The sequence below is a fragment of the Solanum tuberosum genome, unplaced genomic scaffold (assembly GCF_000226075.1).
Source record: "Solanum tuberosum cultivar DM 1-3 516 R44 unplaced genomic scaffold, SolTub_3.0 scf00005, whole genome shotgun sequence".
Taxonomy (NCBI): domain Eukaryota; kingdom Viridiplantae; phylum Streptophyta; class Magnoliopsida; order Solanales; family Solanaceae; genus Solanum; species Solanum tuberosum.
The window spans coordinates 1,889,066-1,907,932 of NW_006238931.1; the positions used below are offsets into that span (position 1 = coordinate 1,889,066).

The 18,867-nt window shown below is 38.7% G+C and overlaps 1 protein-coding gene across 1 annotated transcript in view; it reads right to left on the reverse strand.

Annotated features, from left to right (window-relative positions):
* The window catches only part of LOC102599199 (PHD finger protein ALFIN-LIKE 2), a 19,454-nt gene extending 3,988 nt beyond the window's left edge, over nucleotides 1-15,466 (reverse strand). The window contains exons 1-2 of the mRNA XM_006338776.2: nucleotides 15,254-15,466; nucleotides 14,926-15,181 (exon numbers count right to left, since the gene is read on the reverse strand). Coding sequence (XP_006338838.1) covers nucleotides 14,926-15,181; nucleotides 15,254-15,353 — 356 coding nt within the window. The 5' untranslated portion in view covers nucleotides 15,354-15,466. The remainder of the gene's footprint in view (nucleotides 1-14,925; nucleotides 15,182-15,253) is intronic.
* Between the last annotated feature and the right edge of the window lie 3,401 nt (nucleotides 15,467-18,867).

The following is an 18,867-nucleotide window of genomic DNA, read 5'->3' on the forward strand; positions in this document are numbered from 1 at the left end:
GCACCCCCCCCCCCTTCCTTTTCAAATTATCCTGTGTCAATACTACTTCTTTGGCCACAAGCCATGTTACTTTGTAGAGGATCTTGACTCTCCAAATTAACTTCCGTGGCAAGCATCCCACCAAATTGTGGACAGCTTGAGTTCACTGTGTAGATTTCACAGAAAACTTTCCTAGCATATTCCTTTGCCATTCCATACAATCATTGTCTCGAGAAGTGAGAAGTGTCTTTGAATTGGGATAAGGCATTGTAAAATTCAGCTATTCTTCCCATTTCAGTCATTTAGAAATTTTCTGAAACTGAAGTTCCAGCCTTGTTCTGTCCATACAAAAGCCGTTGTTGCTACTTGTTGACATAAATTGTAAATGTCTGGATATAGTCGCTTCAATGAGACTTGGTTTGGCCAATTGTCTACCCAGAAAGACGTCTGGAGACAATCACACAGTTACTCGCTTTTGAAACTTTGGTGTTCTTGTTGCTGAGATTTCTGCATAGATTGGGGCAACTCCATAATTTTCTTAAATATATCTTCCAAAGTGGAAGATGAGGATGGAGCAGCTGGTTGGGAGGATAGCTCGTATGCATTCTAATGTAGTTGAAACTCTAGGAGTGCATGGCCATATTAGGCAACCTTGAGCATGTGGTATAGAGAATTCAAGAGTTAGTGGTTGGATTGGTTGCACATTTATATTAGATCAAGAGGCTTTTGTTACTCTTGTTGCTCTTGATTTTGAAATCCTTGATTCTATGCCCTTTTTCCAAGATCCCTTCCCCCTAGACGTGGTACCCACATATTTGCATGCATATGAAGCTAAGACAACTTTCATGGTGATCACATCGGGGCCAGGGTGGACCCACTTTGAGTAGGGTGGGTGCTCAAGCAACTAGGGGATGGGCAATGATGAAAGCCAATTGCAATGAACCCCAACAACTTTTTTAAACAAGTCATCAGTACAAGAGTTGGGACAATGCAAAATTGAGGGGAATGACAAATAATTTGCAACTTCCCAACCTCAGTCTTCAACCAGTCAGAGGTCATTTGGTTTCTGGGATAAAAGATGACAATTACAAGATAAAATGTGAGACTATTTCATCCCCTTTTTGGTTGAATTTTTTATTCTGGAATTAGCAATCTCGCGATTGGTTAAAACCACAATTGTGGTATTATTTTTATAATACCTTCAATACGGGATAACAGTCAATCTTGAGATAAAAGACCAAAATGAACAATTCTCCAAGGCTCTTTACCCAAAGTCCTTTAAAAGCCCAAGGTTAAGAGATTGAAACTAAACATTTATCCCAACATATCTAGTGCAAAACTAAACACATGTTTTACAGTATACCCCCATATATCTCAGTTTAGTACAATGAATCAAACATTTCCCAATAAGAGTATATTCGCTAAATAATCATGTCATTATTTAAAACTCATATTATAATCCTGTGCTTGTAATCTCGGTTTAACTTATTCACCAACCAAATGACCACTTAGTGAAATAGTTCTTCTCCATCCAAAGAGAGAGAGGGGGGGGAAGGAGAGGGGCGCAACTGATGCTTTTGCCCTCACCTTTCATGAGAGAATAGAGAAATTCATATTGTTATTTCTTTCTTTTTCCCTTTTGATTTCCCCCCTTTTTTTGACAGGTACACTACCTATACTATCTTTAAATAAATGTCAAATCATCTGTACCTCCACTTAATAAATCCCATAACACGAAATCTGATGAAAAAGATTAGAACTACTACACGAGTACAATGTGCCATAAAGCATTTTACCATTTCTGGATCAACACCCAAGCCTTCTCCCAATGAGATCAAGTGTTATTTGTAGACACATGAATTAAAAGACTACGCAGTTCCTTCTCAATCAAATTGACGAAACATAAGCACCCTGAATAGAAACAAAAGATACACTAATGCATTTCTTACCTAAAAGAAACAAAACGCGTTCCTATGTTTTACCATAACAAACAACTACCCATACACTGCTACACAATTTTGGACAGCCAAAAAAGTGCTGATTGACTATAAAACTTAACAATGGCCTATTCGAATGGGCCCTATGCTTAACATTACAACACATTAGCAGGAGATGATAAGCATCCTTCCATCCTCTTTCTCAACAACTTCCCATCCTAAAACTGACAAAAGTCCAAAAGCAAGGGGGTTCTCTGTGTGTGTGTGTGTGTGAGAGAGAGAGAGAGAGAGACTGCTCTGATTTGACTGCAGATTATACTTCTACAATATTAACGAGAGTTTCAGATAAGTTGCAAGGCTATGGAGCCTGTATTTTGCAAGAAAAATGTAATATCACATATTCTAATCACGTACAACCATTTATGATTAATTGGGCTGAGCAGCTTCTGCAGATTTTTCAGTTTGTTTTCCCGGTTGTATTTTAACCCACGCGTGCGGACCTCAACGAATCCACCAAACAGCATGTCCAGTCTATGTTGCTCATACTATTCAAAAATGCCAATGAGTGCATGTCGGATCCTTCAAAAATGTTGTACTTTTTGAGGAACCGACACGGGAACGGCAATATTTTTGGAGAGCCTTGAGTAACATAGATGTAGTTCTCGGTCCTTTTTATACAGTTCCTGGCAAGATCTTTTGTGGCACTTCACTCCAGCCCTGAAGTATTCTGTGAACCCAATCTGTTTAATGTGGACCCACAAGTGAACGACTGGCTACAGTGAGAAGTTTGGTATATGATGCATAATAACATGACTAGCACTTGAGAAATGTGTTGATACTTGGACGTGGTGCCAGGGAATAAATCAACTGAAATCGTTCATTTAAAGGAAAGCTTATCACTGGAAGAAGCTGGGCAAGTAGAAAAAAAGGAATCTAAGGCCTTGCAACTGAATGAACATGATGATACAGCAAATTGCGTCGAAGAAGATGTTATTCCATTGAAAATTGATTACCAGTTGAGGAGGCTATTCAAGACACCAACACTTCAGAATAGATTCAACAACACCTCATCAAATTAAGCGCAGAATCTAGAGTAGATCTTAAAGGGTGCGATGAGAAGGCCAAAGAATTATTTATGAAGATAGACAACAATTGGATAAATAAGGGGGAGCAAGCCATTGTAAAAAAGAAGGGGATGAATAAACTAAAAGGGTTAGAGCTTGATGCCAAATTCTGTAGTTATGGCTCAAGAAGTAGGGGGGATACCTGGCAATAAAAGATCAATGAAGTTGGAAAGAGTGCCTTGGAATGTTAGGGGACTATGTTGTGGCAGAAAGAGGAGGCTAATCAGAAACATTCTACATACATGGAAAGCTGATGTAGTGCTAACAGGGATATTACAAAGACACTGAAGGAAGTTTGGGGGAACAATTGGGTTAGCTATGCCCAATTGGAAACTAGTGGGACTAGGGGTGACATTATTATAATGTGGGACAAAAGGCAATGGGAAATTCATTATAATGTGAACTACTTTACTAGGGTTCTAGTTAAAGAAGTGGTATTGACACATGAGAATTTGAATCAGAGAGGCATTCATCTATGCTCTAGAGGGTTTTATGTGGGGAACAGGTGGAGACAATCAACCATCTTTTTATACATTGTATGTGGACAGACCAGTTGCGGAATATACTCATTTATCTTAGGAGCCAGGGAACGTAAAATGATTGCTAAGCTGCTGGAACAATGATGGCAATGCAGCCAAAAAGGAAGGAAGATGGAAGATTGTTCCTGCATGCATTTCGTGGATAGTGTGGAAAGAAAGGAATAGGAGATGTTATGAAGACAAGCAGAGCAACTTGCAGGAGTTAAAAATGAATTGTTTAGCTCTGTTTTATTTTTGGTGTAAACAGAAATTAACAGCTCAAACAGAAGTTAATTTTGACGTTTTAGACTATTTATAGGAACAACAGATAGATGTTCAAGTTGTAAGTAGTAATACTTTTGAAGGGGGACTACATAATTTGATGTAGTATACCTGTGGATATATAGATTAAATGTTACCACTCTCAAAAAATATAAAATTATATATATATATATATATATATTCTTATTCTCTTCTTTTTAGTATTTTTATCTTGATTTTAATACTTTTTAATTAAAATTAATACAAGCACTTGTTTTTAAGAGTGCAATCATGCATTTTATCCTACTAAGCAAAACAAATGGCATATAAGGCCGGTCAACCTTCAAAGGGTCTAAAATACAAGTAGAACAGGTTCAGATGTCGGGATTAAACTCCATGAAGTTGAGGACCGGGATGACAAATTTGTGCAAGTACTGTCTATTAAGCTATTCGGCCTAACAAGAGAGTTTGAATGCTAGTTCAACAAAAGAAATTGATCTGCCTCAATAGATGGCATATGTAGTATTGGACGTCAAATGACCAAGGCTTCGTTACACTTTTTAGAGAAACATTTTAAGACCCCAATGTATAATGTTCCCTCTTTTCTAATAAATGAATATTCTATTCAATTTTAAGCACCAAATTAGTGGCATTAACCAAAGGTTAGTACTGTTACTCCTCTTTTAACTAGGAAGCCAATGAAGTTCATGAAATAATCAATATCATCTATATTGGTTTTTGTATACCAAGACACCAAAAATTTAGACATCTAAATTTTCACTATGTATAGGTCCATATTTTCCATCAAAGAGTCTATATTTACACTCCTCCACCCAAAATCTTCATTGAATCAATACAAGGGGCATGATCAACAAACATTTCACAAACTTCTCTAGCTTCTCCCGTGCTAGCATTCCCAAATACATTTTGCTGTAAAAAGGGTTGTTGTATCACTCCAAGTACCGCACATGAAACATTTGTTACACAAGTTGACTTCCTTTTCTACAGATTTCTTAAGGGAAACATGTGTCACAAGTTGTTATCAAAGCATAACAACTCACTTTTGGGGGGCTTTACTTGTCCAAATTAGTGTTCTATGTCCCTGTAAATAATTTAAGATATTATAGCATGATAAAACTAAGAACTTGACATCCTCCTCATTGCTTAACAATTTAATTTCAAATCTAATCAGGGAACTACCAAAGCAGGTTCATTGAATAAACTGGAAAAAAATTGACTTGCAAGCCATAGTATATCCTCAACACAAACTACTTTCACAAATGATCTCTCAGAAATATAAGAAAATTAATCATTGCACTGAGATGTCTCATTCATACTTCGGCAAATATCCCACATTTGGCATACGGCTTTCTGCACTGTCTCAAACTTAAGTGAGCAAAATTTCATGGTCCAGCAAGTGCTAATTTGTTCCTCGAAGTTTTCTAGCTTTCTGAAAAACTGAATAATATTTTTAACCTCCCAATCTTGAAAATTCCTTGTCAACCTTTTATCCCAACCATCTCCACTTGTATACACAGCTATTGAAGCATCCTTATTAACTGCAAGGTTGTAAAGGTCTTGAAATGTATCTTCCACAGGAAGCTTCTTTCCAGAAATCCGATCAGAAACTTATTTTTTACCATCGGTCACCTTCAACTTCAACAAGTTGTGGTACTCATCCAAAGAAACTGCTGATATGCTTCCTTATGCCTGCCTATGTAAAGATGTGACAGAAGAGTACACCATCAATCACCCATATCATATTTTTCCTTTACAAACTTATACCATAGATCCATCTGTTGCTCAGGACTTGATCATTTAGCCATAAACAACAAACTTTTATTCCAGATACTCAAGTTCTTTATCCCTAGCCTTTCATTTTCTTTGTCAATCACTGTACACCACTTCCCTAGATATATCTTCCTATTCACTATGTAACCTGTCCATAGGAAATCTTTCTAATCTTATTCAATTGTTTCTCCTAGCATGTCTGATAAAAAAAGTACTGATATAATATGTATGAGATATAGCACAGAAAAAAGAAAATATATATCTTGATTATTTCCAAGCTATTGGGTGTCTAACTAATATAAGCATTATTCTATACAATATTTCCAACACTCCCCCTCAAGTTAGTGCAAGCTAACCGTTTGACTTCATGGACTTTCTGACAATGTCTCCTGAAAGTATTTTATCTGACAGAGTGATCGCCAATCGCTGTGTTTTAAATTCTCTTTTTTTTTAAGAAATGAGTTTAGCTCTCATGAACACTAAATTCAATGCAATATGAAGAGCAACTTGATTATGACACACAAGTTATATCTGGCTTATTTGTCTGAACTTCAATTCTTTGAGCAACTGTTTGACCCCAAACTAGTCCGCAAGTTGCCACAACCATTGCTCGGCATTTTGCTTCTACACTAGACCGAGCAACCATTTCTATTTCCTAGATCTCCAAGACACTAAGTTACCTCCAACAAGAATACAATATCCAGAAGTGGATCTATCAGAAAGTGATCCTGCTTAATCCGCCTCGGTGTAAATAACAATATGCTCATGGCCTTGATCCTCAAAGAGTAATCCCTTCAGTAGGGCTGATTTAATGTATCAAAGAATTTGGACAATCACATCCCAATAGCTGTCATACGGGGACACTATAAAATAAATTGACTTACAATCTCACTGGACAGACAATGTAAGGATGAGTCATTGTGAGGTATAACAACTTACGAACCAACCTCTTGTACCTTCTAGGATCACTAAAGGTCTCCCCTTAACCTAACAAGAGTTTAGTATATGTATCCGTTGGAGTACCAATGAGACTACAATCTGTCATTTTTGCCTCCTCAAGAATGACTAGAGCCTACAATCTGTCATTTTTGCCTCCTCAAGAATGACTAGAGCCTACAATCTGTCATTTTTGCCTCCTCAAGAATGACTAGAGCCTACAATCTGTCATTTTTGCCTCCTCAAGAATGACTAGAGCCTACAATCTGTCATTTTTGCCTCCTCAAGAATGACTAGAGCCTACAATCTGTCATTTTTGCCTCCTCAAGAATGACTAGAGCCTACAATCTGTCATTTTTGCCTCCTCAAGAATGACTAGAGCATACGTACGCTTCCTAATTGAGATTGAGCGACCTCGATGCCTATGAAGTACTTCATCTTCCTAGATCATTGCCCCTGATAACTATATCATAAACATAAACTGCCAAATAAATACACAGATTTGGAGAAGCATGTTGATAGAACACATATTGATCAACCTCAACACGAGTCATACCAAACTCTTGAACAGCTGTGCTGAACTTACCAAACCATACTCGAGGAGACTATTTCAGACCATATAGCAATGAATACAATAGGCATACAAATTACAATATAACAAGACTCCCTTTAGCAACAAAACCAGATGGTTTCTCCATAAATACTTCATCCTCAAGATCGTCGTGATGAAATATTCTTAATGTCCAACTAATAAAAGAAGTTTATGGTAAAAGGAACCATGAATCAAAAAGAGGCGTACATATGCAACTTTAGCCACAGGAGAGAACTTATCACTTTAACCAAGCCCGAATATTTGAGAATAACCTTAAGCCGGCCAATTTTTTATTACCCAAGCCTACTTTAACTGCATAAAAACCACCAACAACCTATAGTAATTTTATCTAGAGGAGCAGACATCACCTTCAATCATAGCCTGTTATCATTGCCATCCTCGATAAGAGAGGGCTTAGCCTGTAGACTTAGGGATACTAACAAAAGATATGATGAGACGAAGGCATATTAGTGTAAGGATAAATAATGATAACTGAACCCAACATAATTGGACCTAGGATCAAAAGTAGATCAAGTACCTTTTGGAAAAGCAATTGGAGAACTAAGAGGAGATAAGTTCCCAATAGGTGAAGAACTAGATGCAGGGCATGAATCATCTAGATCTGATGTGGAGAGCTTGCAACGATGTGAAGTCAAAAGAGGTGGAGGTGCGCTGGAGGAGTTGGTACAGAAGATAAAGTACAAGGTGCTCAAAGGTGGTGGCACTTGATGAAGAAGTGATACTAATAGGAATCCAGTAAGGTGGTATGGGTGAGACAGTTGTGGGAACAAGAGAAGACACAATTGCATTCTTCTAGTCTCCTCATATTTGATCAACCCTCCACACTTATCTTTCCCCCATTCTAAAATTTGTTCTCACCAAAAGTGTAGAAAAAATTCCAAAAATTTGATGTACTCATCATAAAAACCTGTGAAGTTTTCTAGATGACGTGATGTTATTCGTGTCCCTAAATCCAAGTCTGAGGAAAAATGTTCCCTTCCAAAACCGTTGCCCCCTCCCCCCTGTATAACACTAGTATTTGATTCTCTCGATGAAACTCTCCCTTCTCTCTATGTGTTCAGTCCAATCAGAATTACTCAGGTAATATTCTAAGGTAAAAGCACCAGTTTCCCTAATGATGGAGGGGAGAACTCCTCTCCGGTGATCCTTTGATCATCGGAATCTTCCCTTCCTTTCCTCCTCTTTCTCTCTCTTCTCTCTCTCTCTCTCTCTCTCTCTCTCTCTCTCTCTCTCTCTCTCTCTCTCTCTCTCTCTCTCTCTCTCTCTCTCTCTCTCTCTCTCTCTCTCTCTCTCTCTCTCTCTCTCTCTCTCTCTCTCTCTCTCTCTCTCTCTCTCTCTCTCTCTCTCTCTCTCTCTCTCTCTCTCTCTCTCTCTCTCTCTCTCTCTCTCTCTCTCTCTCTCTCTCTCTCTCTCTCTCTCTCTCTCTCTCTCTCTCTCTCTCTCTCTCTCTCTCTCTCTCTCTCTCTCTCTCTCTCTCTCTCTCTCTCTCTCTCTCTCTCTCTCTCTCTCTCTCTCTCTCTCTCTCTCTCTCTCTCTCTCTCTCTCTCTCTCTCTCTCTCTCTCTCTCTCTCTCTCTCTCTCTCTCTCTCTCTCTCTCTCTCTCTCTCTCTCTCTCTCTCTCTCTCTCTCTCTCTCTCTCTCTCTCTCTCTCTCTTTCTCTCCTCTCTTCTCTTTTCTTTCTCTCTGCTCCAAGATGGAGGGGAGAACTTTTTTTACTGCTGGTGAGAAATCTTTTGAACTTATAGACATCAGTGAAGATCGGGTAAGATGGTTTAAGCTATGCGAACGCAGCAGGAGGTTCGTTGGAGGAATTCGAATTGATGAAAACAATTTAAGGTGGGTGTGTGGAGCCATGAAGGAAGCTTCCAAGGGTGAAGGGAAGCTATGCAGAAGGTGGGGAAGGAAAATCGAAGCTTATATTTTCAGGGTCTACCAGAACTTTAACAGTTATGGCAGATTTGTTAGAATTGAAGCATGGTTGGGAGATAAGAAATCATCTGTCATTATACCAGAGATCGTAGACAATGGAGGATGGGAAGACATCGCGAATAAAATCTTGAGATTTTTATGGAGACCTCCTATGCAATCAGAGAGATGGAGCCCTAACTCTCAAGCAAGATCCTTTTGTGAAGTCTCCAAGATGGAGAAGTGGCCAACAATAGAGTCTAGCAGACCCAACCAGGCAATACCAGCAACTGCATCAGATAATCGCAATTTTCTCGACAAATGCTTGGTCGGTAGATTCAATGATTCCTTTCACAATAACCCACATTATGATACCATTCAGAAGTGGTTCTGCAAAAGGTGGAAGATGACAGCAGGCTTAAAGGTTTCTCCGATTTCACACAACCTTTTTCTCTTTGAAATGCCATCACGGCAAGAAGCAGCCAGAGTCAAGGCGGGCGATTGGTTTTGGAATGGCCGGAGACTATCGTTGGACTGGTGGTCTCCACTAGTTGATCTGGACACGAAGGTGCTACCATTGGGAGATCGATGGATCAAAGCCTTCGGAATCCCATTACATGCTTGGTCTAAAAGTTCATTCCAAAAGATCGGCGAACTATGTGGTGGTTATGTTGATATTGATGAAGACACAAAGAAAAGATCCAATTTACTTTGGGCGAGAATCTGTATCAAGGACAAAAACAGAAACCTACCATGTAAATTGGAGTTAAAAGTTGCTGATTTAAGCTATGAAATTTGGGTGATTCCTGATGCTCACACAAAAATATGGGACGCCGGTGAAGAAGCTGACCGGAAAGGAAAAAGGAAGGTCGGTGAAGAAGAGGCGGGGTTTTCAAGGAAAGCAGAAGTCAACACAGTGGTCAGACCTCTGGCACAGCACGTGCCCTTGACAGTTGATTCAAATTTGCCAGCTAATCAAATAGTGGGGCCAAACCCTAATATCAATGGAATAAGAAAAAGGGCTGACTTTAACTCTACAGCTGGGCCATCAGGATATAAAGGTTTAGACAAAACCTATTACAAAAAAGGCCCAATTAAAAAAGCCCAAAAGGAGTCAAAGCTTTTAAAAGAAAAGACCATCTGGAAAGTGGTGGGCCACAAGCCAAACCCATATTACAACAGATTCAATGCCCTATCTATACCGTCGTTGGTTTCAGAAAAAGATCATCATCAAAGTTCGATGGTCAGTGCTCCATTGATTACAGAATCATGTCAAAACAGTGAAAACTGCCCATCAGAAGCAGACGACGAAGCAGACTCTCATGGAAGGAAACCTCTACTTCTTCGCAATCCAACTCTGAAACTGGATTTGGCTCACGCAAATCAATCAGACTCGGAATTTTCCTCTATTTCGATCAGCGAAGCTCTCCCTTTAACATGGTACGAAGGTGGGTCTGAAGCTCAGTTAATTCAAAAGCCCAATCTAATTGAGACTTCAAAGTGGACTAGAATTAAAATGGTCAAGGCATGCAAAGCTTTCGGGGTCAACGCAACTGGGTTCGAACATGAACTTCTAGATATTATTCTAAGGATGGAGCAAAGGAGGCAGTTCCAAATCCAACAACAAGAACCCAAGCAACAACCTGGAAAAGAGAAGAAGGCCAAAGGAGAAGGGGAGATAAAAAGATTGATATGTGGGATCAATTATGACAAAAAGGGGCAACACAACAATGGAACTGGGGGTAGGAAATACAACTCCGGTTCTGGATGAAACTAAAAATCCTAAGCTGGAACGTAAGGGGGGTAAATGAGAGTAGCAAGAGGAGCACCATCAAATCTCTCATTCAAAAATGGAAAGTCGATGTTTTGTGTTTGCAAGAAACAAAAGTAGAGAATTGGTCTACTACATGGATACAACAAATATGGGGTAATAGGTGGGCTGACTGGGCAACTTTAGAAGCAAGTGGTACTAGGGGTGGAATAATAATAATTTGGGACAAGAGGCAGTGGGTCAAAACAGACACTCTCCAAGGCTCTTATTCCATATCTTGTATGCTAGAGAGCATTCAAGAGGAGTTCAGATGGTGTTTTACAGGTATCTATGGACCTCACACAGATTCGGAAAGGGAAGAGATGTGGCACGAAATTGCTGGAGTTCGGGGGTTATGGGATGGACATTGGGTATTAGGGGGTGATTTCAATGTGTGCAGATTTGAAAGCGAGAAATTAAATTGCTTGAGAAGGACTAGTGCCATGAGATCCTTCTCAGACACCATTCAGGACCTTAACCTGATTGATTTGCCATTACAAGGGGCTCAATTTACATGGTCTAGGGGTGATAATTTTGTGCAAGCATCTAGAATTGATAGATTTCTCATCTCCACCGAGTGGAGTGACTCATTCAAGGATGTAAAACAATCAGCTCTCCCAAAAGTAATCTCTGATCACAAACCTATTCTACTTGAATGCGGAGACTGGGATGTTAGCCCTTCATACTTCAAGTTTGAAAACATGTGGCTTCAATCAGAAGGGTTTCTAGAGAAGCTAGAATATTGGTGGCAGAGCTACAATATAGTGGGCAGGGCGGACTTTGTACTACTTCAGAAACTGAAAAGGTTGAAGAGGGATATAACAAACTGGAACAGAGAAGAATTTGGCAAGGTAGAGACCAGGAAAACCAGAGCTCTAGATGAGCTGGCAGCTTTTGAGCAAGCAGCTGAGAGTAGACAATTAACAGTTCCAGAGCTTATTCAGATGATGAACCTGAGAATTGAGCTTCAACAACTAGTTAAAGCTGAGGAAATCTCATGGAGACAGAAATCCAGATGCTTATGGCTCAAAGAGGGAGACAAGAACACAAAGTTCTTCCAAAAAATTGCAAATTCTCATAGAAGGGGCAATTGCATAGACAAACTCAAAGTGGGAACTGAGATCATTGAAGATAAGCATAGGATAAAGCAAGAAACTGTTGATTTTTACGAAAGTTTGTACACTGAACCTGAACAGTGGAGGCCTTCAGCCAACTTTGAAGGCATTCCATCCATCTCAGTTGAGGAAAAGTTTAATCTGGAAGCAACTTTTCAAGAAGAGGAAGTATTGGCAGCTATTCAGTCTTGCGCTCCCGACAAGGCACCAGGGCCAGATGGGTACACAATGGCATTTTATCAGAAATCATGGGACTTCATCAAAGTTGACATACTGGCAGCTATGAACCATTACCATCAACATTGTTGGATGGTTAGATCATGCAATGCCTCCTTCATAGCTCTCATTCCCAAGAAAAAAGGAGCAATAGAACTCAAAGATTATAGGCCAATTAGTTTAATTGGGAGTGTCTACAAGATCATAGCTAAAGTCCTGGCAGAAAGGTTAAAGACAGTTATGGGAAAGCTAGTCTCTAAACACCAGAATGCTTTTCTTAAAGATAGGCAAATCACTGATGCCTCACTGATTGCAAATGAGGTTCTTGATTGGAAAATAAAAAACGGAGGGGCGGGCATCTTATGCAAGTTGGATATAGAGAAGGCCTTTGATCAGTTGAATTGGTCATATCTTCTTTCCATCCTTAGGCAAATGGGGTTCGGTGAAAGATGGATCAATTGGATCAATTTCAACATTTCTACAGTAAAATACTCAATTCTCATCAACAGAAGTCCAGTTGGGTTTTTCTCCCCACAAAGAGGTTTGAGGCAGGGAGATCCACTTTCTCCTTTTCTCTTCATACTTGCAATGGAGGGTTTAAGCAGAATGTTAGATAAAGCCAAGCAATTGCAATGGCTGAATGGTTTTGATGTGGGAGCATGATCACTACAAACATCTCTCATCTGCTTTATGCAGATGACACTCTGATATTTTGTGAGGCAAACAGGAGTCAAGTTCTCTATTTGAATCTAACCCTTTTGATTTTTGAAGCCCTCTCAGGTTTGCACATCAATATGCTAAAAAGTGTGATCTATCCTGTTAATGAGGTGCTAAACTTGGAGGAATTAGCAGGTATCTTGGGATGTAGTGTGGGTGAATTCCCGGCAACCTATTTGGGGTTGCCATTGGGTGCAAAGTATAAGTCAACAGCTATATGGGGACGAGTTATTGAGAAGTTTGAGAAAAAACTTGCCTCCTGGAAGATGCAGTACCTATCGACAGGGGGCAGACTTACACTGATCAACAGTGTACTTGATAGTATTCCCACATACTATATGCAACTTTTTCCTATTCCTGGCAAAGTGTTGGAACAACTTGACAAGATCAGGAGAGATTTTCTATGGGAAGGGAATAGTGAGAAGCACAAGTATCATCTGGTGGAATGGCCAAAAGTCCTTCTTCCTAAACTACAGGGGGGGTTAGGGATCAAGGATTTGGCGCTGCATAATAAGTGTCTACTTATGAAATGGTTATGGAGATACACACAGGAGGAACATGTTTTATGGAAGGATGTGGTCAGTGCAAAGCATGGGATACAGAGTCATTGGTGCACCAGTCTTTCAAAAGCACCTTATGGGGTCGGAGTCTGGAAACACATATGCAAGCTATGGGAGAAATTTTCTCAGCATAAGCACTTCACAGTGGGGAATGGACTTCATATCAGATTTTGGAAAGACAAATGGCTTCGCAACACAGTTCTGATGGATGATTATCCAAGTCTTTTCAACTTAGCCAGGGATCCAGACTCAACAATTTCTCAAAATAGAGATGGAACAACCTGGAGCATTATGTTTAGAAGGAATATGCAGGATTGGGAGTTTAATGACCTGATCAAACTACTACAGACTCTACAGAGTTTCTCTCTCAACACTCAGGCAACAGATCAGTTCAAATGGGGTACTACAGGAGACGGGAATTACACAGTGAGTGCAGCCTACAAGCAGTCAAGAGCATTTAATGCAGTCACTGACCACTGGCCATGGAAATTAATTTGGAAAATCAAGCTACCGCCCAAGATCGTCTGTTTTTGCTGGACTGCACTATATGAAGCATGCCTAACTCAAGACAACCTCTATAAAAGGAAACGCATCATTGTGAATGGATGCTACTTATGTCAGAAAGCAGCAGAGAGCAATAGGCACCTTTTTCTGCATTGTACTGTTACAGCAAAATTGTGGAACATGTTTTACTCTTTTTTTGGACTCAGTTGGGTCATGCCACATAGTATCAAAGAAGCTTATGAGAGTTGGTGTTGCTGGAAAGTTGACAGCACCATCAAACAGACTTGGAAGATGATACCTGCAGCAATTTTTTGGAGTATTTGGAGGGAAAGGAACAGAAGATGTTTTGAAGGTCTATCAACTCCTTTACATTCTCTCAAAGCGGAATGCCTTATGTGTCTGTACAGTTGGGTTAATTTGTCCTATGTAGATTCCCTGGATAGTTTTTCAAATTTTGTTGGCTCCTTAGTTTTAGCATAATTGTACTTGAGCCAGCAGACCAACTGTTTTTGCTTCTACTTTTGTAACTAATTTGCATCTTCTTGATGCCTTCAATGGAACATTTACTTCATCAAAAAAAAAATATTCTTCCAAGTCAAATGATTAAATGTTACCCTTTTCAATTTTAATTGCAATTGGTTAATTTAATCTAAGTTTCTTGTTTGCATATACTAGGCTAAATTTATTCTGTAAACTTAATCAACTTTCCTCAAACACTAATTAGAAATGTTATGTTCCGCAGACTGTGAAGAAAAACTTGGATGACTCATTCTATTTTCAGTGGTATGTAAAAGAAAAGGCATATGCTTTACAAGAAGTAACAGCAAAATCCTAGTCAAATTTTCTGTGTCTACACTGAACAGCAAAGAATTGAATCAGAAAAAGAAAAAAAGTGCGGTTCTGTTTCAAGTTTCAATGTGTTTGATAGAAAGATCATACCTTTCGTTTCTGTTTAGGCGAGCACCAAAGTAGAAAGCGACAGAGAGCAGCCACGAATCTGTGTGCATAGCAACCAAAGACAACCAGTCTCTCCGCTCCATCCCATCCCTGGCAAAATTGATACCTAACACCGGCTCCGGTAACTCCGGCGGAACTTCCTCGGCCGGAACAGCAACTTCCCAAGAGTCATTTGGATGTCCATACAAACACAAATTGTCTCTCTCTGGATCGCACTGTGAGTAAAATTCCTCCACATCTGAGAGTCGCAGCGAATCAATTAAACAATGACATAGTAGAAGTAAAAAGGAATCTAGAAAGAGCAAAGTACCGCTAGTGAGGGCACGGAGGACGGCGGCGTGACGGGCGGAGAAGTCTTTGAAGATCTCCTCAACGGTGCGAGGGCTGTGGGAGGAAGAGTTGGTAGCCATGCGTTAGTCAATTACAAGTCACACTATTTCTGGGTGTGCGACAAATAAGTATACTGCAGACTTGGTGAAGAAATTCGGATGCCACCCGGCTTTCTATAGTCATTTCATTTTTTAAGTGTAGAAGTGTTTTTTATTTTTCCAACTACCAATTAGAACACAATTTGGGTGTGTTTTGGCAGGAAGGAAAACATTTTCTCAAAATGTTTTTTAATCTTCTTCTATTTGGTTGACTTGAATATTTTGTAAATCAGCTTATTTTTATTTTTTACCCTATCCCTACCCCCCCCCCCCAAAAAAAAACTAAAAATTTGTTTTAACAAAAATTCAAATCCCGATTTGAAAAATTCAGATGTGGTCGGGTCCCAGCTCAAAAGTAAAGGTCGAATTCCGATTTGAAAGTCAAGTTCTGATTCAGGTGTGGTCGGGTCTCGATTCAAAAGTAAAGGTCGAATTCCGATTTGTAAGTCAAATCTTGGGTTGGAAGTTGAGTCGGGTCCCGCATTGAGTGTCGGGTGTCAAGTCTTAGGGGTTAGATTTTGGATTGATCATCGAATTTGTGTCCCGGTTTGAGTATAGAGGTCGGGGTCGGGTCCCAAATCGAATATCGGGCCTCAGATCGAAATTAGAGTCAAGTCCCAAGTCGGGTGCCGATGTTAGTGTCGGGAAGTCGAATATCAGGGTTGGGTCCTTATTTGAATGTCAGGTCTCAAACGGGAGTTGGGGTCAGATCTTAGGTCACGTCTCAAGGCTGGATTCTAGATCAATCATTGGGATCGTGACTCGATTTGTGTGTCGGGGTTGGGGTCGGGTCCCTGTTTGAATATTGGATATCGAGTCAAGAATCGGGTTCAGGTACTGGATAGGAGTCGGGTCCCAGTTCGAATGTCAGGTCGCAGATCAAATGTCGGAGTCAGCTCCTACGTCAAGGATTGGGTCGGATCTCGGATAAGTCATTGGGGTCGAATCTTAGATCAGTTATCGGGGTTGAGTCCCAATTTTGGTGTTGGGTTTGGGTCTCAGTTCGGGTCTTGTGTCAAATTTTTATGTGGGTGTCGAAATTGAGATCGGGTCTCAGTTCGAACGTCGGGTCTCAAGTCGAGAGTCGGGGTTAGGTCCCAGATCGAGTGTCGAGGTTGGGTCCCAATTCGAATGTTGGATCCCAGGTAGAGAGTCAGGGTTAGCTCCTACATCGGAGAATTGGGGTCAGATTCCAGATCATTCATTGAGGTTGAATCCTGATTCGAATGTCGGGGTTGTGTCTCGAATCGATTATTGGAGGTTTTTTCATGTTAGAAACTATTTTTCTAAAAGTATTTTCTACTCTCTAGCCAAAAATAAAGATATTTTCTGGAAAGTATTTTTCACTCACCAATCAAACGATAGAAAATATTTTTTACTCACCAATCAAACGATAGAAAATATTTTTCACTCACCAATCAAACATGAGAAAATAAGTTAGAAAGCAACTTGTTTTCCAAGAAAATATTTTCCTTCATACCAAATGTACCCAAGTAAAATTTAGGAATAATGTAAGTGCAATATAAAGTTTTGACTTGTGACATATATAATATTAACTTTATAATACAGTGTTATTCTTTTGATAATAAACATGTATTTTATATACTAAAAGGATTATATACAACTTATAAAATAAAAAGAAAAATGAATTGGGTTTGGATAGAGTCTCAAGCTCTAGCAACATTGAATCATCAAATTACATACTACTAGAATAGTAAACACAAACAATCATTAGGAATAGTAATTCAACTTAGTAATTCTTGTTGGAAGTCATGGCTTCAAAACACCTCTAGCAATTGACTTGTGGATTATCAAAATAGTGAACATTGTTGGAGTCCTACACTTTTCTTCAAAGACTGTATTATTCCTCTCCAGTGAAATCAAATGCACATGATCAGCTAATGTAATTCAAAATATTTCAGAAGAAGCATATTTCTTATTTATATTTGATATAATATATGTTATCTTTGCAAATCACGGCATAGCTCTCCTTGGATGATCCTACCAGAATAGAAGTGTTTCCCACACTTTTATTGAGAATGGACATAAGCAAAAAATGAAAAAGATCAATGGATTCCTCACATGAACCCCATAAAGAATAGATATTATTATCAATAAAGTGTCACATTTTAAGTCTATCTCTGATATAGAATTTATCATAAAGTGATAGAAATAAGATGAATATTCACTTAGGAGCTCGAAAATTTACAAATAAATGTTACCTTAGTATGATCTTCTCTGAGCTTAAGATAGACATGTTTGATGAATAAATTTTTGGACTCATGCACATGTAAATAATCAAAATCATCTTCCTCAAATGTTTTGACAGCTTTAAAGTATATTCTTCAGCATTCATGATGCATGATTAGGAAATAAATTCTAGATAGGTTACCCTTTTTAATAGTCCGCACACAATCATTTAGTCCATAGTTTGTCTTCCTTATCATACAATTTTCATACCATTTGACAAACAATAGCACAACTTCAAGTGTGTACATACAAAATAGTCCATCCTTCAATATTTGGAGGATAGTTGCTACCATGCCACCATTTTCTTTTTAGATGATCTTGTGTCACTAAAGAAAATACTTATATATTACTTCAATTACTTTCATCACCTCTTGTACAGGGTAAATATTTGAGCATAGAAAGTTTGAATTGCAAATAATACTAACTTTAATAGTTGCAATCTTTTACTATAAGAAAGAAGCATAAAGTTTTTTTCATTATTCGTAAATAATTAAGATACACTCAATAACATATAGTTTCTTAATGCTTAGGATCACTTCCAAATACATGAAAGAAAAGTTTTCTTTTGAGAATTATAGTCTATCCAATATGGCTTAGTGAGAAGAAACATTCATGTCTTAAAAGAGGTTTAATATGTGTTAGCAATCAGATCAGAGACAACATATAACTTTTAATAATAATCAAAGAGTTTTTCAACTGAAATAATATCACCCTTTACAGAACAAGAGTAGGTCATCTGCAAAGCTAAGTTGCACTATATTTAGCCCACACTTAGGATGATAGTTAAAATTGGGATCACTTTTTAACGTTGTCAATAACTTATTCAGCTATTCCATGCATAAATAATATAAACATGAAGGGTTAGACTGGGCCACCTTACCTCAAACCTTTCTTTGTTGCAAATGACTTAGTCAATTTATCATTCACCACTATAACATAGTTAGCAGTTGAAATACAACACATGATCCATCTAATAAATCTATCAAGAAAATTAAGACATAATATTAGTACTTATTCAAGAAATACTCATTCAATTGATTCATGAATCTTTTGCATATCAACCTTTCACATACACCTAGGTAAAATGTCCTATGTCCATAACCTTTTACAAGTTTATGACTCAATATGATATATCATTTATGAGTCTATCATGAATAATTGTTTAGGTATTCCTTACTATTAATGTTATAATACCATGTAACATTTTAATATTAATTTTAGAAATAATATTTTATAACATAGTACA